This window comes from Papaver somniferum, unplaced genomic scaffold (assembly GCF_003573695.1).
Source record: "Papaver somniferum cultivar HN1 unplaced genomic scaffold, ASM357369v1 unplaced-scaffold_128, whole genome shotgun sequence".
NCBI lineage: Eukaryota > Viridiplantae > Streptophyta > Magnoliopsida > Ranunculales > Papaveraceae > Papaver > Papaver somniferum.
The window spans coordinates 11,876,243-11,900,472 of record NW_020621936.1 but is presented as its reverse complement, the minus strand read 5'-3'; the positions used below and the strand labels follow the sequence as shown (position 1 = coordinate 11,900,472).

General features: G+C 39.7%; 1 protein-coding gene across 2 annotated transcripts; it reads right to left on the bottom strand.

The window, feature by feature from the left end:
* Window positions 1–93: 93 nt before the first annotated feature.
* Window positions 94–3,775, bottom strand: LOC113331734. Of its 2 annotated transcripts, XM_026578381.1 has the most exons (4): window positions 3,465–3,775; window positions 2,019–3,365; window positions 619–1,616; window positions 94–492 (listed from the first exon to the last, which is right to left on the bottom strand). In XM_026578381.1, the coding sequence occupies exons 1-4, from the start codon at window positions 3,649–3,651 to the stop codon at window positions 421–423; spliced, it is 2,604 nt and encodes an 867-aa protein (XP_026434166.1). In that variant the 5' UTR covers window positions 3,652–3,775; the 3' UTR covers window positions 94–420. The 2 variants fall into 2 exon arrangements, with proteins under 2 accessions (XP_026434166.1, XP_026434165.1); XM_026578380.1 differs by having other exon boundaries at window positions 619–3,365.
* Between the last annotated feature and the right edge of the window lie 20,455 nt (window positions 3,776–24,230).

The window sequence follows — 24,230 nt, the reverse complement described above, 5'->3', positions numbered from 1 at the left end:
TTACTGCAATCCGCTTTCCTATGGTTTATTGATCAAAACAACACACACAACTTCTACAAGTGAGAAACTTTGAATGTCAAGAACACCGTGAGATCAGGTAACACATAAATAAGTTTCAAATTCAAACCCCATTTTACAACTCAGAGAAATCCAATAATTTGAACTAAGAAATCAGCGTGAAAATGATAATGATGAAGTATTGATTGACATAATGTGATGCTACACTACTCTAATGTGTAAACTAAATTGTTAGCAACTCTCATCCTTCACATCATGCAGCAGCATACAACTCTTTGTTGTACTATTACTCCCGAATGTGCTGCTTTGCTCATCCCCTGACAAGTCTTCGTAATTCAGTCCAAGAAAGAAAAAGAAGGCGACTAAAAAACACCTGCATCCCATTGCATGTAGAGATTTAGTTTATGGAGAAACGATCTTATTTCTGATTCTATTTGAATGGCGAACTGGAGTCACCACTTCGTCTCCATAACCCTTCAAAACACAACAAAAGAGAACATAAAAGGGAAGTATGTTAGTACTGTTATGTTTAGTTCCTGAAATGAAATTATCAGCACATACAAAAGCATCAATAAAATGAGGAATGTTTAGCGTACTAACATGTTTATTGTGGAGTTTCTCATATGTAGTAAAACTTCCATAAGAAACAGATCCAACTGAGTAATTTGATGACGATTCAACATCGAGGTTTCTACTAATTGGACGACCCTGGCTGCTTTGCACTTCATTCTCTCGCTCAGATTCCCTGTCCTTGCAAGATGAGCTGTTCTGGAAGTCACTGCTCATACCTGATGGACCGGAATGTCCTGCCACCATCTCTTCCTCAATTTCCCAGTTTTGAGAACAAAACCTTTCAATTTGTGGCCTTTTACTGTCAATACTAGTTGATGTTGAACTAGAAACCAACTTTTTTGGCTGCAATGTTTCTACAGGCTCTAGAGTAGAGGCTTTTTTGCTTCTCATATATAGGAAAGCTGCACCACTGATCAAAGATAGAAGAACTAAAGATATTTGCATCACAGTTTGTTTGAGAGACTTATCTGCTAAGTCATGAATAACAGATTCAAGTGTTCCCAAACTTAGGTCATGAGGAGAAGCTTCATCTATTTCTGAGCTTTGAGAACTATCAGATTCAGAGGCATGCTGAGTGAGTTTTAAATCGGCAGCATCAGTGTCTCTCTGGATATCAATACCATCTTTCTCTAGGAATTCTACTGATTCTTCTATCATTTCAGGCTCAAGCTCAGCAAATTCTTCCATCTTCTCCTCTACCATGGCAGCTAATAAACAACTCTCTTCTGTCAATTTGGCTTCACTCTTCTCCTCTGCATCAACTACTTCTGAGCTTTGAGAACTGACAGATTCTGCCTTATACTGCTGAGGAAGTTCAATACCATCTTGTTCATGTATCGCCACAGACTCCTTTATCATCTCAGGATCATGGTCAGCCAAATTTTCACTCTTGTCATCTGTCTCAACAACTTCTTCCTGGTTCACTTCCTCCTCAGTCATTTTGGCTTCACTCTTCTCCTTTGCATCAACTACTTCTGAGCTTTGAGGACTGACAGATTCTTCCTTGTGCTGAGGAATTTCAATACCATCTTTTTCATGGATCGCCGCGGACTCTTTTATCATTCCAGGATCAAGGTCAGCCAAATCCTCACTCTTATCATCTGTCTCAACAGCTAAGAAACTCTCTTCTGTCAATTTGGCTTCACTCTTCTCCTCTGCATCAACTACTTCTGAGCTTTGAGAACTGACAGATTCTGCCTTATACTGCTGAGGAAGTTCAATACCATCTTGTTCATGTATCGCCACAGACTCCTTTATCATCTCAGGATCATGGTCAGCCAAATTTTCACTCTTGTCATCTGTCTCAACAACTTCTTCCTGGTTCACTTCCTCCTCAGTCATTTTGGCTTCACTCTTCTCCTTTGCATCAACTACTTCTGAGCTTTGAGGACTGACAGATTCTTCCTTGTGCTGAGGAATTTCAATACCATCTTTTTCATGGATCGCCGCGGACTCTTTTATCATTCCAGGATCAAGGTCAGCCAAATCCTCACTCTTAACAGCTAAGAAACTCTCTTCTTCCTGGTTCACTTCCTCGTTAGTTTCCATCTCCTCTTGGGATCCAAGACCATTCATTCCTTGCATTTCCTCTATTGCATTCTCACCATAGCCCCGTGTTCGGTACTCATTGTTTACCATAGTTAAATTAGCAACATTAAAAGGAATCATTGTATCAACTCCTTTAGGCATAAAGTTCAGCATAGAGAGATATGAAGCAGACATTTCTACCCAGTTATATACAATATCAATAGGACTCATTTCCATCGCAGAAGTTCCAAACTCGAAGCTAGAGTCGTCGTTATAAACCGGAGAATCTGTAACCGTAAAGCATAAACAAGCAACTACAAAAACTAAAAGAGAAGGGATGATCTTTGTTCTCACAAATGTGCGCTGCCTTGACATCTTCTTGCATACTATGTTCTCATTCTTCTCTTGCATTTGCTCCAGTACTGCCTCAGATACAACCTCCTCTGACAATGCAACATCCTCAGACTCAACTGAACACTCAGTTTCTTCAGTGTTCTTAGTATCATCAGAACAGCTTTCAGAGGCTGTACATATATCATCTAACTTTGTTCCTTTGGTGCGATAAGCTTCGACACGGGGATTAGGTTTATAACAGAGAAACAATGGCCTCGGGGAAAGGATATTGGTTTTGGGATCATAAGGTGGAAGTGATGGATCTAAGTCTAGTGGAGCTAAAACCGGCACAGGCGAAGAGCAAGAAGGTTTAACTAGTTCAGGCACAGAATTTTTACTAGGGTTTTCTTCCATTAAACAGGTAACAACAGAGTTATCATCTGGTTTTAATTGGTTCTCTCCAGTTACGGAAGAATGAAGAGATTCCTTGATCTCAAAAATGGGGTTTTCAATAGGATCTGAAATTGAAGACATATTACTTTCTAGGGTTTTAGAGGGTAACTGAGAACCAGAGGCTAATCCCAAACCTGATTCAAAAATTTCAGTAAATGAATGATTTTCAATGGTAGAAACTTTAGGGGGTAATACCTGAGAGCAAGAAACCGAATCAGAACATGATTGAATCTTTTCTGCAAATGATAACTTTCTATCATCAGAAACCCTAACTGGTTCATTCCTCTCCCCCAAAATTTTCTTTCTTGGTGAAGGAGCAGCAATTTTTGAAACAGTGGAGATTGTTGGAGCCATGAAGTGCTTAGTAATAGGTGATGATGATCTTATCTTTACAGGCTTCAAATTCGGATTTTTTTCATTCTCTTTATACTCATTCAACAATGAATTTCTTTGTGAAAATTCTGCATTTCAAGAAACAAATTAAAGATTAGATCCCAAATCAGACAAATAAAAATAAGAAATTTGAATTAAAATAGGGGGAAATTTTCATTCTTGATTACCTGTTGGAGTATTAGCCGGAGTGGTTGGATTGAAGTTTTTCGAATTACGAACAAACGAAGGGTTGTTTAGTGGATTTCGACTGAAACTCTTTCTGAGGTTATTATTGCTAACTGGGGTTCTTGGATTATTGAGGTTTGTTTTACTGCTTGAAATAGGGGAAGGAGATCTGTTTGAAGATATCACCATGACTGTTAATTCACAAAAGCTAAGATTTTGCAGATATTATCCAAAAAGGAAATATTTTTCTAGGGGTTTTTGATTCGAGAGACGAGAAAGAATGGGAGCAATTATTTGGAGAAGAAGAAGAGAAAGATTTAGATATCAGGAAGATGATAACGGCTATATTTTCTTTTTAAGGTATAATTTGATGAGGATAACCGTTAGAGAAAAATTGGGAATTTTGAAATTAAAGTTTCAGTTTTAAAGGGGTATATGAGATAGCCGTTAAAAGAGTAGGTATTGTGGCACGTGAGTTTGAAATTTACTTCGTGAAACCTAATTTCTCAGAAGACTCTAGATAAAATTTACATTTTTTGTTTTTTTAATGAAGCATGCACTTTATTGATAAGAGATTAGGTTACAATTTGTCGTGAGTATGTGGTGCCTACTGAATCAAGAAATAAAATACGGGATTGTCTGGTCCCATATTTTGGTTGATAAGTTTCCTATTTGGCTTCCATCTGCTCCATGATTGGCCAGACCGTCTGCGGCTTAGTTTCCTTCCCTGTAGTTGTGTTGAATGGCCACCTGTGGGATCTGTCTGAATCTCTTCTTTATTTCCTCAATCATCCCTAAGATGTGCCAAGGAGGGGGTAGAGGATGTGATGAAGCGCAAAAGATTTTCTGAGTCAGTTTCAAAGAGAACTTTTGGCCATTGTCTTTCTGTTGCCGTTCTTGAAGCCAAAAGAAGAGCCCAAGTTTCTGCGGTTAAGGCAGTCGTAATTCCTAAAGGTTGAGCTAGAACCATTATAGTTTGTGCGTCAGAATCTCTGCAGATGAATCCTGCTCCCGCAAAACCTGGGTGACCTCTGGCTGCTCCATCTGTGTTAATCTTAATCCAGTTGATGTTTGGAATTGACCATCCTACCGATATCGTAGATATTCTTTTGTCTCCTCTTGGATGGTGGTTATATATTGGTGCATCTCCTGGTAGGACCGGTGGTAGGGAATCTTGTGCCGCAGTGAATTCTTGTTGTAGCTTTTGAGCCCAGATTAAGATTTCGGCTGAAGTTGTTTGTTTTTGGCGGTATATTAGTTCATTCCTAGCTAACCATAGGGTCCAAAAAAGGAAGCAAAAGGAGGAGATTACGGCTGTTGGTGCAGATTGTTGTAGAATTTGGGAGATGGTCGTCTGAGGGGTTAAGGTGAGAGTGAGGGGGTAATTGGAGTTTGGTGTATTTGTAAGTTGATTGATCAGGGTGTTCCAGGAAGTAATCGTCGTTGGACAATGAATTAGAAGATGACTCGCCAATTCTGGATCAGCATTGCATCTGGGGCATATGTCAGAGTTGGTCAAGTAGATATGATGTAGGAGAGAGAAGGTTGGTAATCCTTCATTGATTGCTTTCCACAAGAAAAGTCGAATTTTTGGTGGACATGGTGTTACAAACCAGAACGACACACAATATGTGTCACTGCTACTATAGCAAGTAAGTCTGCCTCTGATGTACGACCCTCGGTTGTGAGTCGTTATCACTGTAGAAAAACGATTGTCTTTGCTAGTCTGTTCTTCGTGTTCTTCAGCTATGCAGCAGCATAAATGGTGACTCTCTCCAACTTTCAATTTCTCGCCTCTGAGATGTTCTAAATCCTCCCAATTCTCTCTGTCAAAGAGCAATACCAAAAAGTAAAGTACCATGAGGAATCAGTAAAGAGAGAAGTCGGAAAGATAGTACCTGGGTGAAAAGAGAAATCAAAGACTAATATACAACATACAATTGCCTCGATGGTCAATCAAGCGTAAACAGGGTCCTCCAGAGGGACCTCCTCAACATCACCTGTAGGAAAGGGATCTTAAAAGGGTTTCAATCTCTGACCGTTAACCTTCGAAGAACTACTACCATCCGGTGTCTCAATTTCAACAGCTCCATGAGGAAAGACAATGCGAACAATAAAAGGACCCGTCCACCGAGAATGTAACTTCCCAGGGAAAAGATGCAAGCGGGTATCATACAAAAGAACTTTTTGACCTGGAGAAAATGACTTCCGTAAAATATTTCTATCATGCACAAGTTTCATTTTGTTCTTATACTCCTTCGCACTATCGTAAGCATCTATACGAATCTCGTCCAACTCATTGAGCTGGAGTTTCCTATGGGCTCCCGCTATGTCAAGTGAAAAGTTTAGCTGCTTAACAGCCCAATAAGCTCTATGTTCTAACTCAACAGGTAAATGACATGCTGATAGACGCATTTATGTGTCTAATTTGTCCCAATTGTTTATATTGTTAGTGCTCGATTTTGTACTTATTTGGTTATTTTATGTCTTTGTAGGTGTTTTTGGAGAAATAAGCTTTTGCGGCGAAATTGGCTCAAAATGTGGCATTTGAACCTCCGTAGATAACGTACCAGAAGCACCCCAGAAGTATGTTGGAAGCACCCCAGAAATACCCCGGAGGAACCCTGAAAAAGTGTTGAAAATATCCCAGAAAAATTACTATTTGCACCCAAGGGGAAAGTGTTATTCGGACTCTCACTATGGATAAGGGGTAACCCAATTCGGACATGTGCTAAAGGGACACCAGAACTGGATAAGGGGGAGGTCACCTTCACCGTTTGAAAACAAATTTTGGCGGGAAAATTTTCTTTCACCAGACAGATTTAGGGTTGGATTTTCGGAAGAGTTTTAATGAGATTCAATCACTGATTCTCATGGGATGGACGTGATATGGATATACAATTCTAGTATGGATGATTTCATGGGCTTAATTTGGCTAGAATATCCGGGAGAAGCAATCAAGAGTTAGGGGTCGATTGGGAGGCCAGCAGAGAGACGCAGGAGGAGTTGCAGGAATTGTACCTGCTGCTGCTGCTGCCATTAACAAAGCTCGAAGAACACGAAGAACACACCTGCAAAGACAGTCGTTTATCAACAGTGACAACGACTAGCATCCGGGGGTCTTAAAACAACAGCGTCAACAGCAGCAGTGAGGTATCGTTATTTACAGCAGTGGTATTTTATCGTTCTTCTCTGGACGCTTAAAGGGGGTCGTAGTTTCACTGTATTATATTTTTCACTCTTTTAATCATATTTTGAGCATCAAGTATGTATTTTGAGAACATGATTATTATGAGTAGCTAAACCCCAATACTGGGATGATGGAGGAAGCTGTTTTTCAGCCATGTGGTTATTTAAATAATTCTTAATTCACTTTTTGCACCGATTTTAATTGATTTATGATTTCAATTAATTACTTGTGATTTTGTTTGATGGAACATGCTTAGTCCTAGGGATTCTTGATGTGCCATGCTTATCATATACAAGTAATATTTTATGGAATCTAATTTAGCAAAGATAGAGTTAATACTTGTTTTATTTTGAGCTATAATCGCCTAGGATTATTTTCTGAGCCACTTGAATATGAAACACATTGGAATCCTGAGTCCTGGTTCCTCTTGATCTTGTGACATATTATGTATATATTTTTGTTTTAAAAATCTTTTCAAGTCCGAGCAACGAACACCGTATTTACCGCATTGAAATTACAACAACACATGCCTTGCCATACACAAGCCGATAAGGCGACATTCCAATTGGGGTCTTAAACGCAGTACGGTAAGCCCATAAGGCATCAGTAAGCCTAGACGACCAGTCTTTCCGATTAGGATTAACTGTTTTCTATAATATACGTTTTATCTCCCTATTGGAAACCTCAACCTGACCACTAGTCTGAGGATGATACGGGGTAGCTACCTTATGTGTAATACCATATTTCTTCATCAGAAGCCTAAAAGGCCCATTACAAAAGTGCGACCCTCCATCACTAATTATAGCTCGCGGTGTACCAAAACGTGTAAGTATATTATTTTTCAAGAACTCAATCACAACCCTATGGTCGTTGGTTTTACACGCAACCGCCTCAATCCACTTAGAGAAATAGTCTACAGCGACAAGGATGTATAGGTTACCAAAAAAATTAGGAAACGAACCCATAAATTCAACACCCCACACATCAAAGACCTCAACAATTAGAATCGGGTTCAAGGGCATCATGTTCCTACGGGAAATGGTTTCTAATTTTTGGCAACATTCACAAGTAACACAGTAACTATGGGAGTCTTTAAACAACAAAGGGAAATAGAATCCACACTGCAATATCTTAGCATCAGTCTTCTTAGCACTAAAGTGACCCCCACAAGCATGATCATGACAAAAGGAAATAATACTGGACTGGTCACTCACAAATAAGGACAATACTTAAACAAATAAGGATCATCCCAAAAGAAGTGCTTAACCTCGAATAAAAACCTAGAAAGATCTTGTTTACCCCAATGTTGGGGCATTTGACCAGTAACAAGATAATTCACTATATACGCATACCAAGGTGCTTGGGTAACAAAGAAAAGTTTTTCATCAGGAAAACTATCCCTTATAGGAAGGGAATCATCAGGGGAATCAACAACTATCCTAGAAAAGTGGTCTGCTACTACATTTTCGGCACCCTTTTTGTCTCTAATGTCCGGAGAGAACTCTTGCAACAAAAGGATCCACCTAACCAATCTAGGTTTCGTATCCCTCTTAGAAAAAAGATATTTCAAAGCAGCATGATCAGTATATATGACGATCTTAGAACCTAAGAGATAGGGTCTAAACTTGTCTAAGGCAAACACAATGGCTAACAGTCCCTTCTCGGTAGTGGTATAGTTCAACTGGGCATCATTCAGAGTTTTGCTAGCATAGTAAATCACATGAAGTAATTTGTTTTCTCGCTGACCTAGCACAACACCAATAGCATAATCTGAAGCATCACACATGATCTCAAAGGGTAGGTTCCAGTTGGGTCTGAATATCAAATGGGTACCCCTTATCATCTGAGGTGCCCCTTATCCGAAATAGAGAGTCCGAATAACACGTTCCTCCGGGTGCTTTAGAAAACTTTTCGACCTGATTTTTCCAAAAATGTTTTATTCCCAAAAATGCCTACAAACACATAAAATATAAAAATTAGTACAAAATCGAGTGCCAACAATAAATAGTATTGAGATCAAATTAGACACAAAAATGTGTCTATCACATGGTAAGGTCCACAGGAATTTGGTGGGTGGAAGAGGGGTATGAGTTGGTTGACCATGGGTTAGACATTTGTATCCCGAAGATGTAGTGTCATTTCCAGATTTTGAGTGTGGCCAGATAATTTTATCTTGTGCGTTGTTTTGGGGAAGGTGGATGTTTATGATTTTTTGGGCTATGGGATTTGGAAGGGTGCTTAATTTTTCTTGATTCCAGGTATGGGAGATTGGGTCGATGAAATCTACTACCATTCGGATTGGGTAGAGTTGAGTTGGGTCTAGAGGTGGTGATCCAATTGGCTTCTACTGGAGTTGATAATCCATTTCCAATTTGATGGAAAATCAGTTTTTGCATGGCAGGGACAATTGATGCTAGTTGTATCCATTGGGGACTGGAAGAGGAAGGTATGGTATGAATGCCTCGTAGAATAGGTTGTTGATTAAGATATTTTGCACTGAAGAGACTTCCACAAATGGAGTTAGGTTTTTCATGTAAATTCCAAATTCTTTTCATGAGGAGAGCCTTATTATGATCATTGATTTTCCTTATGCCTAACCCTCCTTCGGATAATGGTTTTGCTCTTTTATCCCAGCCTATAGGGTGAAGCTTTTTGATTGTTGAGTCATGTCCCCAGAAAAAATTCCTAGTGATACGATCTATTTGTTTGTGAATAGTATTGGGTAGGTTTTGTGTTTGCATAATGTGGTTTGAGGTGGGGGTAAGTGAAGTTTTGATGAGGGTGAGTCTTCCAGATGGAGTTAGGCATTTTGTCATCCATCCTTTAGCTTTTCGGGCTAATCTTTGTATAAGGGGTGTGAAGGTTTGATTGGATGCTCTTCCTTGTTTGAATTGGATGCCTAGATAGGTCGGAGGTTTTGATGTTGTTGACATATCGAAAAATTGTTGTAGTTCAGTTACCTTGATCGGGTCTAGTTTTGAGTGGTGAATTATTACTGATTTGGAGGTATTAATTACCTGTCCTGCAGAATTGCCATAGGCTTGGAGAAGGGTTTTAAGGTGATGGTTTCTCTGACTCGAGGCTTTATAGGTAATTAGTAAATCATCCGCATACATTAGATGATAAATGGATGGTGCTTTTTTTGAAATGTTTAGTCCTTGAACTAACTTTTGGTTTTCAAGGTTTCCTAGATTTGTAGATAGGATTTCAGCACATATGATGAAAATATAGGAAGATAATGGGTCGCCTTGTCTGATACCTCTAGTTGGGTTAATGTAGCCATGGGGAGTACCATTTATATTGATCGAATATGTAACTTATGTGACACATAGCATCATGTAATCTATAAAGGATGAAGGAAATCCAAGTTTTGTAAAGGAGGTTTTGATGAAACCCCAATCTAAACTATCATAGGATTTTTGGATATCTAGTTTGAGAGCTATTTTTGGATCCTTGGTGAGGTTTGAGGTTCTGATATGATGGAAGAGTTCTCCGGAAATTGCTATGTTATCGTGGATTGATCTTTGTGGCACAAAAGCACTTTGGTAGGGGTCTAATTCGGTTGACTATGATTTTTGAAATGATTTTATATGTGACGCTAAAGAGTGCTATGGGTCTACACTGTGAAGATTTTGAAGGATGGTTTATTTTAGGTATTAGTGTTATGTTTGTGTGATTCATGAGAGGATGCATGTTTAGATTATTAAAGAAACTTTGAACCATTGCTATTGTAGATGGGGAAAAACGGGTCGCCGGTTTTTCGGGAAAGTGGAGAGTCGAGCGTGTTGTCGAGACTCCTCAGCCGGGCAAAATGTTAATCCTTACACAGATGCACCGCTGCAAAAGGGTGCTTAGATTCGGGAAATCAATCTGTATGACTCCGGCCTAAACCAAGACAATGGTCGTTCCAGAGTCAATTCGGTCGCAAAGAGGAAGATGGGTTGATATGTAGGAGGGAAGCTGAGAATTATATGGGATCAGTGATGATCGAGGATTGTGGGTGTGTTGAAGGTTTCTGCAATAATGGTGAACTGATAAGTTCTAATAAGTTCTGATGGATTGATGAATTCTTGAGAGTGATAACTCGAGAAATTCTATGTAGACGAGAGTCTGTCTGTTCAATCATGGTTTCAGAGACTTATTTATATTGTCAGAGTCGTGAATACCTTAATCCCTGTAAGTGTGACGGTTTCCTGAGTGAAAGAGTAGGAAAGTGGGAGATCGTGGTAAAGTCAGTTCTATGCCGTGTGGAGACTTCTGATCGTGCACCCACTACTTTGCTAACTCCTTCAACCGTTTACACGACTTACGCACATTTCTCGTTGTGTATGAATCCACGTGTCGTAGACTTCCAGACCAAAACCCTACGTGATATCCCCCCATTTGTGACGTGATTGATGTCTCACAAGTCATGGAGTCTGCAGGGAAGACGTGTTTTGATTAGTCAATTGTTGACAATGAGTCTGAGTTTCGTTGAATCGAGCATGAATGATGAATGCTCAGCGATTCATGGGTTGAACATGTAGTTCTCTGAAAGGATTTCAGTATTGTAGATTCACTGATGAATTACTGACGAGCGACTGAGAAAGTATTGCTCAATTCTGCGAATTACTGAATATTGAGGATTTGATGAGCAACTGAGCAAGCATTGCTCAATTCACCAAATTAGTGATTTTTGATAGTCTGTCATGCAACTGAGCAAGTATTGCTCCATTCGACAAATTACTGATGAGTTGCTGAATATTGATCAATATTCGAGCAATTGAGCAAGTATTTCTCAATTCGGCGAATTATTTACTGGTGACGTGACCCAATAAAATAATAATTAAAATATTGCTAGATTACCAAATATTGTATAATTAATTTTTATGTTGATTGATGGATCAACATAAATTTATTAGTGTTTGAAATTGATCAGAATGATAGCTTCTCAGAGCGTTTATTCGAAACCCTAATTTTCGATCAATCCTCCATCAATTGGCGAATTGTTGAAAATTAGTCATGAATGAAGAGGGAACGACCACATGGGATGATGAACGCCCATGTGATGCCCAGTGCTCGAGTGAGCACGTAGGGTTCTCAGTTTGAGAGTTGGTGAAAGAATGATGATTAAATGGTGGTTTCACCATTTACTGAAAATATTCATGGATTCATCATTAGGTGGTAAAACCTAAGTATGAGAGATGGGACCGACCAAGGGGCATGGGACCGGCTCTTGGTGGTCACGGGACCAGTTGTTGGTCATTTGGAGAATCCCCAGTTGGTTGGAGAAAGTTCGGGCCCAGTACGAGCAATTGAGCAAATTAGGTCAGAATTATGAAAACATGTGGGATCGGCTATGTGCAAGCCCTAGGAATGACTCTGGTCGGTCATGAAGGCGTGCACGTGTTGCCATGGTGTCTGTGTCTCCATACTGAGAGTTTCAGTATTTTCTGATGTGCGTTCGAGCAACATCGTGAATTTTCAGAAGAGTTTCATCTTGACTGAGAATTCTCGATTTTTGTTGGAATGAGCATGTAGCTCAATTCATCAATATTAAAATAAAAGTGTTTTAATATTTAAAATTTCCGTGAGAGGCTAGCCAGTCGTCTGACCATGTTGGCTTTTGGTTTTTCGTGATTCGAGCAATATTTGAGAAAATATGAAGAAATCATGAATTTTGCTCAAACCCAGGAGTTTCACGAGTTGAGAAAAATAATAATTATGAAAGATTAGCGATTGCAAGGTGTGGGACCGTCCAAGGCTAGGGCATGGCCGTCCGTCCATGTTGCCCGGTCCCGCACACCTTTCCTTATTTTATAATATTATTTTTTCGTGAATCTTTGAAGTTATGGAGAATCCTTGAAGATATGGAGAATCCATGAGTTTTTGTTGAAACAGAGAAGTTTCGTGAGATTGGGAATAATAATTATAAAAAGCTAAGGATTGTGAGGTGTGGGACCGGCCATGGGTATGGCTGATGAATGCCAAATATTGTATATATTTATCCCTTTTTGTTGGCATTTTAACTCATCTTTTGTGCATGAATTCTACATTTTATCCCATATTCTGTATTTTCATTGTTTTCAAGAATAAATATTTTTATTAATTAATTTCGTATTTTTAGGTAATAAATAAAGTTCGGATGAGTCGCGGAGCGAAAAGAGCAGAAAAGTAGTGAAAAGCCGGGAGAAATTACGCAAGGAAGCCGCGAAGAATGGTGCGCACAACCTCATTTTCTACACACAAAAGCGCCTCCGTTCTCAGCCGTCAGATCAGTTCCCAAAAGCATCCGATGGTCGCTCCTTCATAGAGCATCAAAATCTGAAGTCTCTGCCAAGCACCACAGCGCTGAAATTCCAAGCCTTCAGATTAGATGGTTGTTGAATCCAACGGTCGCTCCCTTGCTGTTCATCAACGTCTGATATCTCCGCCTTACACTACAACACCTAACCCCATCTAGAGCCGTTAACTTCGTTGTATAAAAAAAATCCATCGGTCGCTACAAGCTTCACTTCACATCACCGTCCGATTGATCTTTCATCTCCCAATCCCACGGCTCAGCGTCGCAGATCATCAAGACTCGATGCATTCGCCTTACACCCTAGTACCCGAGCCCATCCACCTAACCCAAACACACCCCCTACCCAAACACAGTCGAGCCATACCCTCTCCACCATCTTCTCCACAGCGACGCTGTCGCCATCACCACCACCATGTCCGTCTCCATCACCACCACCTCACCCCAAATCACTCCACTATCTTCTCCTCAAATCACTCTACCTATACCCATCATCACTATCACGTTTTACATCAACTAATCTCCTCAATTTCTCATCTCTGCTCACTGAAACCCTAGGTGAGAAATTGAAGATATAAGTTGATGTTAGAGCAGCAATTGGAGCGGGAGATGACTCAGGAAGAGAAATAGAAGGATGGGTCGACGAGATGGAGCGAGAATTTCATCAACAGTAGGTAATTGGCAAAACCTAATTTTACTGACTTTGGGGAAAATTGGGGGAAAACCTAATTTTGTGTAATGGGTATAAATTGGTGTTGGGGGAAGCATTAGAGAGACACTATTTTACCTCTCTGGACTAGCCAGTAGAGAATTGGAGAAAAATTTTTATGAACTGAAAATTTCAGTACTTGTATGTTTACAGTTGCAATTTGCTTATGTGTTGTAGTTATTTGATATGCTGCAATTTATGTTTAACTTATCTCATATGATGTATGTTTGTTGCCAAAACATGGTTAGCATGAGCTAATCAGTTTCAGGCCAAGGCTCAGTGAAGCCTTGTGCACTGTCAAGTGTGATTGAGCTAGGATAGTTCTTCCCTGCTGTGTTTTTATTGTGTAATTGAGAGAGGCCAATGCTCATAGAGCCTGTGATTGGCTGTACTGTCAAAAGACAGCCAATGCTAGGGGTAGACTAGTGAGCAAGTTGGTGTTCTTTCATTTCTAGTTGTATGCTTAGGATTGAACTTAACCTAGACCATGTCACTTGATTAGGATACAAGGTGGATCATATGCCTTGGCTTACCACCACTACTCTTTCAGTCACTTTTATTTTTCAGTCCTGTATGCTTGTATTTCAGTTACTTTTCTTGCCTTTCATTTTCTTGCACTTTGTAGCTACTTTGCACTGAAGTCAGTGCACTGAACTCACTCTGCCCTTGGCTTCCAAGCCTTGGTTATTTGCTGCTTCTCTTAGCTGTTTCTTTGTTGCTTTACTTTCCAAGCCTTGGTTCTTTGCTTATCTTTCCCTGCTGTGGTTCTAGTCTGTTTTTCATTACTTAGCTTGGTTCTTTGCTGATTTGCCCTGCTTTGCTCTCTGCCATAGTACATTGTCACCATTGTTAGCCTAGGAAAACTTCTCATATGCTCCTCTCCCTGTGGACAAACCCCTACTCACCATTTTATTACAAATCTTGACCTTGTATACTTGCAAGTGTTTTGTGTGCATTTAGAATTCACACCAAGTGTTTTGTGTGCATCTTGACCTACTCACCATTTTATTACATGAGAGATGTAGTCAAAGGAGAGATCCTGAAACTACTTGATGCAGGTATCATATACCCAATTCCCGATAGCAAATGGGTTAGTCCCATTCAAGTTGTGCCTAAGAAGTCAGGCATTACTGTTGTTCAGAACGACAAGAATGAATTAGTCCCTACTCGTACAATCACAGGATGGCGAGTATGCATCGACTACAGGAAGTTGAACACAGTAACAAGGAAGGATCACTTCCCGCTCCCTTTCATTGACCAAATGCTAGAACGTGTGTCTGGACACAGTCACTACTGTTTTCTAGATGGCTTTTCCGGTTATAACCAAATTCACATTGCTCCGGAAGATCAGGAAAAAACTATATTCACGTGTCCATTTGGGACGTTTGCTTATAGACGTATGCCCTTCGGGTTGTGTAATGCACCTGCTACTTTTCAGCGTTGCATGATGAGCATTTTTTCTGACATGATAGATAGTTTTCTCGAGATCTTTATGGATGATTTCTCTGTTTTTGGTTCCTCGTTTGACGAATGTTTGAAGCATCTTGCCCTCGTGATATCCAGATGTAAAGAAAAGAACCTTGTTCTAAATTGGGAAAAATGCCATTTTATGGTGAATTCAGGAATAGTTCTAGGACACATCATCTCAGAGAAAGGAATTGAAGTGGATAAAGCTAAAGTTGACCTCATTCAACATCTACCACAACCTTGCTCTGTGAAGGAGATCAGATCATTTCTAGGTCATGCTGGTTTTTACCGGCGATTCATCAAAGATTTCAGCAAAATCTCCAGACCTCTGTGCAGTCTTATCTCCAAAGATGTTGCCTTCAATTTCGATGCTGCTTGTGTGAAGGCATGGGAGGAATTAAAAACCCTTCTCACCACCGCTCCTATAGTCCGACCACCCGATTGGAAGCTTCCGTTCGAACTTATGTGTGATGCCTCTGATTATGCTGTTGGTGCTGTTTTAGGACAGCGAGTTGATAGACTACCATATGTGATATACTATGCTAGCAAAACCCTTAATGATGCCCAACTCAATTATTCAACTACCGAGAAGGAATTGCTTGCCGTCGTTTTCGCATTAGACAAGTTTAGATCTTATCTGATAGGGTCTAAGATCATCATATACACAGACCATGCGGCTTTGAAGTATCTTCTTTCCAAGAAGGATGCTAAAGCTCGCCTTATTCGATGGATACTCTTATTACAGGAATTCGATCTCGAAATCCGTGATAAGAAAGGATGTGAGAATGTGGTTGCTGATCATTTGTCTAGATTAACTTTAGAGTCTATTGATGAATCTGAGCTGATTAGAGAATCATTCCCAGATGAACAGCTGATGTCTATCTCAGACCTTCCTTGGTTTGCTGATATTATTAACTACCTCGCTACAGGTAGGCTGCCCTCACGTTGGTCGAGACAACCAACCTGGAGGACCTAGTCTATGTGGACTAAACTGGTCCACTCTTTCCCTAAATAACCAAAAAAACAGTTTTCCAAATGTTTCCCTAAAAACCAAAATTTTTCGTTTTCCCATCAAAACCAAATGTATCCCAACAAAACCAATTTTTTTTCCAAAAAGTCCAATCCCATTAAAAACCAAAATTTTCTTGTAGATAATGTGTTAGTTAAATTTCCTTTTTTGTGTATATTTTGTGCTCATCCATTGTGACTGCTAATATGATGGATTTTTGCCTTGAAATAACGGAGTTTTAATCGAGCTACCACCGTACAATCGGGTATTCTCTCTCCTTTTACTCTACTCAGCATGTTCCTCTTCATATATTGTTTTATAATTCTTTCCATGTTTTGAAACATTGAGGACAATGTTTAGTTTAGGTTTGGGGGTATAGAGTAGATACCATGATAATATGCTATAATTGAAAAACGAACTCCTTCTTTTTTTTTTTGAAAAAATTGAAAAATTCCAAAAAAAATTAAAAAATTGAAAAAAAAATCATAAAAATGGAGCTCATTTACCTTGAAATGCTGACTCTTGTGCAAATTTGTATTTTTATTAGGAGTCTTAGTCTAGATATTTAGGCACCCTGATTCTAGCACAATTCACATCGTGATAAGAAATTTGCACGCGCACGATCTACCAATACATGTATGGCCTCGATCTTCAAGGTGTTGGATAGGAAGTTACGATTGCCAATCACTTTAGAATACTGAACGAAACTGGACTAGCTTGTTCTTTGGTTGGTTGGGATAGAAGGTGGAGGTTACATTAAGAAAGACAACCATCGAATTTAACTGGGTGCATCAAAAAGGGCTACCTCTTGCAAAGTGTCATGTAATCTTTTGTTTCTTTTTGTTATGTATCAAAAGTGTTTCCTTGTAAAAAAAAAAAAAAAAAAAAAAAAAAAAAAAAAAAAAAAAAAAAAAAAAAAAAAAAAAAAAAAAAAAAAAAAAAAAAAAAAAAAAAAAAAAAAAAAAAAAAAAAAAAAAAAAAAAAAAAAAAAAAAAATCAGAAAAATACCAAAAAAATCAAGTATTTATCAATTCCATCATCTCTTGTTCCAAAAATAAAAGAGATTTGTCAATGTAAATAAGAGTCATGTAAATAGTCATCTTTTGTTGTTTCTTTTGTAATAAGCAAGGAGGGTGTATGCCATTGATGTACAACGCGAGTAATTGTGAAATACCTCCAACTCATTCACAATTCTCGTAAAGTCCGGACAGCTAGCTAGATTTCGACCTCAGTTCTTAGCCTGAGAAACTATCTCTTTGTGATTAGTAGTCATGACTTCAGATCTTTCTTTACACATGTGTAGATACACTTTACACTCTTATCACATGTCCTTATTTGTTATCAGTGCTAGGATTGTGCCTTCGATAGCTAGATTGACATCTCCATTTTGCTGTGAGCTAAACTGTTTTGCACATGTCACGTTTGATGGAATCTGAGCTTATATTTTGACCTAGAACTTTGTAGGTACGTTCTAAGCAAACCTTCACGAGACTTCAACTCGTCCACTAGGGACACTTAGTGGTTTAAAAGGCTTAGTGCATACGCTAAATGCATTCGAGAGACCAGCGACAGTGGTATAGTTAGGATTTCCTTAGTTTTGTTTTACTTGAGGACAAGTAAAATTCAGGTTTGGGGGTATTTGATGAATGCCAAATATTGTATATATTTATCCCTTTTTGTTGGCATTTTAACTCATCTTTTGTGCATGAATTCTACATTTTATCCCATATTCTGTATTTTCATTGTTTTCAAGAATAAATATTTTTATTAATTAATTTCGTATTTTTAGGTAATAAATAAAGTTCGGATGAGTCGCGGAGCGAAAAGAGCAGAAAAGTAGTGAAAAGCCGGGAGAAATTACGCAAGGAAGCCGCGAAGAATGGTGCGCACAACCTCATTTTCTACACACAAAAGCGCCTCCGTTCTCAGCCGTCAGATCAGTTCCCAAAAGCATCCGATGGTCGCTCCTTCATAGAGCATCAAAATCTGAAGTCTCTGCCAAGCACCACAGCGCTGAAATTCCAAGCCTTCAGATTAGATGGTTGTTGAATCCAACGGTCGCTCCCTTGCTGTTCATCAACGTCTGATATCTCCGCCTTACACTACAACACCTAACCCCATCTAGAGCCGTTAACTTCGTTGTATAAAAAAAATCCAGCGGTCGCTACAAGCTTCACTTCACATCACCGTCCGATTGATCTTTCATCTCCCAATCCCACGGCTCAGCGTCGCAGATCATCAAGACTCGATGCATTCGCCTTACACCCTAGTACCCGAGCCCATCCACCTAACCCAAACACACCCCCTACCCAAACACAGTCGAGCCATACCCTCTCCACCATCTTCTCCACAGCGACGCTGTCGCCATCACCACCACCATGTCCGTCTCCATCACCACCACCTCACCCCAAATCACTCCACTATCTTCTCCTCAAATCACTCTACCTATACCCATCATCACTATCACGTTTTACATCAACTAATCTCCTCAATTTCTCATCTCTGCTCACTGAAACCCTAGGTGAGAAATTGAAGATATAAGTTGATGTTAGAGCAGCAATTGGAGCGGGAGATGACTCAGGAAGAGAAATAGAAGGATGGGTCGACGAGATGGAGCGAGAATTTCATCAACAGTAGGTAATTGGCAAAACCTAATTTTACTGACTTTGGGGAAAATTGGGGGAAAACCTAATTTTGTGTAATGGGTATAAATTGGTGTTGGGGGAAGCATTAGAGAGACACTATTTTACCTCTCTGGACTAGCCAGTAGAGAATTGGAGAAAAATTTTTATGAACTGAAAATTTCAGTACTTGTATGTTTACAGTTGCAATTTGCTTATGTGTTGTAGTTATTTGATATGCTGCAATTTATGTTTAACTTATCTCATATGATGTATGTTTGTTGCCAAAACATGGTTAGCATGAGCTAATCAGTTTCAGGCCAAGGCTCAGTGAAGCCTTGTGCACTGTCAAGTGTGATTGAGCTAGGATAGTTCTTCCCTGCTGTGTTTTTATTGTGTAATTGAGAGAGGCCAATGCTCATAGAGCCTGTGATTGGCTGTACTGTCAAAAGACAGCCAATGCTAGGGGTAGACTAGTGAGCAAGTTGGTGTTCTTTCATTTCTAGTTGTATGCTTAGGATTGAACTTAACCTAGACCATGTCACTTGATTAGGATACAAGGTGGATCATATGCCTTGGCTTACCACCACTACTCTTTCAGTCACTTTTATTTTTCAGTCCTGTATGCTTGTATTTCAGTTACTTTTCTTGCCTTTCATTTTCTTGCACTTTGTAGCTACTTTGCACTGAAGTCAGTGCACTGAACTCACTCTGCCCTTGGCTTCCAAGCCTTGGTTATTTGCTGCTTCTCTTAGCTGTTTCTTTGTTGCTTTACTTTCCAAGCCTTGGTTCTTTGCTTATCTTTCCCTGCTGTGGTTCTAGTCTGTTTTTCATTACTTAGCTTGGTTCTTTGCTGATTTGCCCTGCTTTGCTCTCTGCCATAGTACATTGTCACCATTGTTAGCCTAGGAAAACTTCTCATATGCTCCTCTCCCTGTGGACAAACCCCTACTCACCATTTTATTACAAATCTTGACCTTGTATACTTGCAAGTGTTTTGTGTGCATTTAGAATTCACACCAATGGCCGGCCGACTACGTTGCCCGGTCCCGCATACCTTTCCTTATTTTATAATATTATTTGGTGAATCCACCATGTCATGGAGAATTCACAAGTTTTGCACAAAATAAGGAATTTTGCTAAGATGGGGAAACCTTCATGAGTTTATGAAAATAAAATAAGGAAAAATAATGGAGGAAGCATGGGACCGGCCACGGCTAGGGCATGACCGGCCGGCCGGTGGGCCCGGCCCATGGGTGCTTCTCCATTATTTTATTATTATTTTCTCTCTCCTATTTTTGTGTAGGATTCCTCATTATTTCATGTTTTTGGACGCTCGTTCGTGCATCCGGGTGCTCAGTCGTGCATCATTGTCGAGTACACTCACACCATTTTTGTGGGGCTTACTCAGTGATGGTCCAGATGCCCGATTGCTGAATATTTGTTACTAATTTATGAAATTCAGTGGAGAATAGTTCATGTAACTGAGTAATAAAAAATGAATAATTGTTCATTATTAATTCATAGAATCATATATGGATTCGACTATGAATTCAGAATAATAAAATGAGCATTACCATCCTACGGGATCGTGGATTCGACCATATAATCGGAGTAATAAAAATTATCCATTACCATTTCATGAGATCAGTGGATTCGATCATGAAATCAGAGTAATGAGATAACACAGTTGTGTTTTATTTCCATTCTATGAGATCAAGCCGTGGATTCGATCATAGAATCAGAGCAATTGTTATTGCCATTCCATGGGATCAGGCCGTGGATTCAACCATGGAATAGGAGCAATGATAGATTATTCTGGGAATTCAGTAGTGAATGTCACGGCAGAAGTAATCTATTTCAGAAAAGATATTATCCAGTTAAAGCGTCACATCCATTCTGAATGGTGCGCAGTCAGGGAGTCACGACGTTGTTTACAACCTGAAGGCGTTAGTGTTCTCAATCTACGGAGAACCGCCTGAATCTATGCACTATCTCCACATAATCAGGGTACGGTGAGTGTCACCGACGTCCTGAAGGCGTCCTACGCCCAACTATTCTTCTATGTGGAGGTGAGTCTCTCTCCTGCAGTCAGGGAACAGTGAGTATCATCGACGTCCTGAAGGCGTTTAAGTTCTCAATCTACGGAGAACCGCCCAAATACGTTATTCTGCATAGAGGGCACGACGAAATGCCAGGGATCGAACGCTCAGCTAGTGGAGGCTTTTCGAAAACATATTCATCATGGCTTCGTAAAATATGAATTTTTGCATGCTTGAAAGCCGTGTCAAAAACATGCCTCATGATTTTACGGTTTTACCCTTTGTTGAAAATCCACCATCTACATTAAGTCCCCTGCTTAGTGAGGAACAGTTATGTTCCGCAGTATGCATTAAATGGTGATTTTCAGTCGACGAGATCAGTGGTTGAACTCAATCTACAAAGGTAGTTTCAGAATCCTCGATTTACCCCAATGGTGTCATGTACGAGAAAATGCACAGATGAGGATCCTTATAGTGAGGTGGAGTGTCATCTGAGTGTGGAGAGATGAGGCACTGCTGATTTGGGCGTTAGGAAGTTTAGTTATGGTCGGTTTAGGATTTGCAGGCCCGAGCCCAGAAAAGGAAACCCATGTTTTATTAGGTTTTGGAAAAAAATTTGATATAAAAGGGAAGAAGCCCTAAAAAAAAAATTATTGACCGACCAGCACTCCCTTTCTTCATCACCCTCAGGAGTTCAGCAGCAGCAGGAAAAGTTCACGTCAGCCCCGCCGACGTCCGACCACCGTCCGACGCCGGCAGGTAAGTCCGTGCGATTTTTTTTTTTGCTGTAAGTTTTATGATTCATGAGTTGTTCACAAAACCAAAAATCCCATGGTTGCATGCACGCGTAGGATTTATGAAGGATTTTTAGAAAACGTACGTATAAACCTGTTTGTGCGTTAGTTGAAGGTACGAGTCCCTAATATGGAAGAGACACATAAAATTTTGAATGGACATGGTCTAGTTGCAGTAGTAAAAGTTTTGTTTACTAGGTTTCATGAAAACCCAAGTTTGTTTTTGAAAGTATGAACTTTGCAAATACTTTTGAGAATGTAGGTTTGTTCGTAAAGTAATAAATAATAATCCTTAGGGTTAAAGGAATTTTTGAAAAGGCCTGGAGTTTATGATGAATTTTTTTTTGAGGACTTTCGAAATTTTATTTGAAGTGTGGAGAGTTCTTCAAAAATATAAAAGTCCCTCGTTTGACCGACGAATGCTCGATTGAGCAAAAAAAAAATTTTTTGCGTGAGTTGTTAACTCACAATATTTTTTATTTATTTACGTGAGTTCATTAACTCACAAAATTTTTTTTATGCGCGTGACTTATTCACATCTTATTAAATAAAAATCGAGTTTTGAGAACACACAATTTATGAATTGGTGAATTCACAGTGTATGTGAGAATTCAGTAATTTTATAGTGTATGTACACGTAAAAATCAGCGAGTGCTCACATAGAGGGTTAAGTGAATTACTCATAGTTTCTCGAAAAGTCAGTGTTTACTCTTGAATAATATGTTTTATGCTCGATTTTGCAGGTTTGAGAGAACGAGCAAATTTGGGGTTTTTCGTTGTTATTACTAAGTTCGTGAAATCGTGAATAGGTGAGAGTTGAGGATTACCATTTTTGTAGACGTCAATATGAGCATCATAATTGTCTTGTTGCTTTAATTCCATTTTATTGATGAAATTCATGTATGGATGTCACAACAACTTTGCAGAGATGACTCAGTCCCATAGCGTTTCTGAAGATGATGTTTCCTCTGGAGAGGATGTTTCCACAGACGTTTCTTCCAGAGATGATGGTTCCTCCAGAAATGATGATTCTGAGATTTCTAAGGAGAAAGCAGAGAGCCTCAGGCTAAGAACATTCCAACTGCTGAGGAAAAATTCTTTGTGTATCTGTATAGACCTGAAAAGCGTCCCTTAGGCTCCTCATTTCGGTTGCTGATAAATCCCAGGAGCACTACTCAGAATAAGTTGGTATGTCCTCAAGCAGTAATTCGGTTTTGTTTGCAAGGGAAACACTTTTCGGCTTCTCACGTGGAGTTTAAGCTTTCATGAGAACCTCTGACGCATTTCTCTGGATGGGCAAGACACATGCTGGGTCATAGCCGTGTGAGGACCGTGTTGGATCGTGCTCAGGTGACACGAGCCATTCAAGCTGCTGGAGATTTGATCATCAATCATGATATACCAGGTATGGTAGCCTTGCTCTCCCGTTGGTGTGTTCCTACTCACACGTTCATATGCAGATGGGGAGAATTTACTATTTCTTTAGAGGATGTAGCTGTTTTGTTGCACTTTCCAATTACTGGTAATTTTCCTGAAGAGCTTTCAGCAGAGGATAAAGAGATATCTAATGTATTGGAGTCCAAGATGCACGAATTTAATGAGTCACCCATATCCTGCTATGCTCAATAATTGTCGCGTTGATGGCCGAGAGATGGAATTGCTGAAGAACCGGTTGATGGCACTTTAACAATTGCTGCTTTATTATGTCTATGGCTCTCCAGGGATATCCTTGAAGATTGTGGACACTTGCTGAAGCCGTTTGTGATTCGCTTTGCCATAAAGATGGCTAAAGGTGAGAAAATTCCCATTGGCAGTCTATTCTTGGGTTCATTGTTTGCCAATTTAGACTCTTTAGTTATAGACTCCGGTATTTCTGACGGCTTCATGAAAGTCGAGACATATGCCAATACCATGTTCCTCCAAGCCTTGATGTGGGAGCATCTTGAGAGTTATGCCCCCATTCCCCGTAGTATCTTGCAAGGTCCCAAGGTCGGCACTCGTCATGCCTTCCTTGAGAAGAACAATGCCAGGATCATGCGCTGGTCTAGAAAGAAGCCTCAATATAAGATATGCATTACTGACATTTTGTACATTGAATCCCAGTTCAAATTTCACCCCTGGGTGTCGGTTCTTTCTCTCTTCTCACATCTGATCACTTTTAATATTGCTGAAGAGAATATCACGTTCAGTACTAGTGCTGGTCTGAGCGAAGGAGAGAGATCTTTTGTCTTGAGTTGTACTCCTGGTTTCTTGATATCAATAATGAATGGAGAATTCCAGGTAGAAGAATACAACATTAATAGAGCAGCTAGACAGATGGGTCTTGATCAGTGTATTCCGGGTCATCGGACAAATAAGCCAGAGATTGAGTACCTGAAGGCTCACTTAGACTGCACACGTGTGGAAGGAAGCGATTATTTGTTTCCATGTTCTGATTGAGATACTTTCGTAACCCCTGGTTACATAGACTTTTGGCATCAACAACTTGAGCGTGTGTACCAGTTTGAAATGGATGTTCAGTCCCCAGTTCGAGAATTCCATTCCTATGACATGATTTCTGATCGACCCAGGCTGAGATACCTTTCCAGTGGCGACAAGAGGAAAACGTCTCCAAGTGCGACACAGGTAAGTCCCTTTTTTGCGATTTCAGCCAAGG

What these genes read in the sequence shown, in the direction of transcription:
- LOC113331734 (XM_026578380.1), bottom strand. Translation starts at nt 3,651, where the DNA reads ATGGTGATATCTTCAAACAGATCTCCTTCCCCTATTTCAAGCAGTAAA. An exon ending in TCCGGCTAATACTCCAACAG is followed by an intron (nt 3,366 to 3,464) that starts GTAATCAAGAAT and finishes CTTGAAATGCAG; the next exon opens with AATTTTCACAAAGAAATTCA. An exon ending in AGAAACTCCACAATAAACAT is followed by an intron (nt 493 to 618) that starts GTTAGTACGCTA and finishes TGTGTTTTGAAG; the next exon opens with GGTTATGGAGACGAAGTGGT.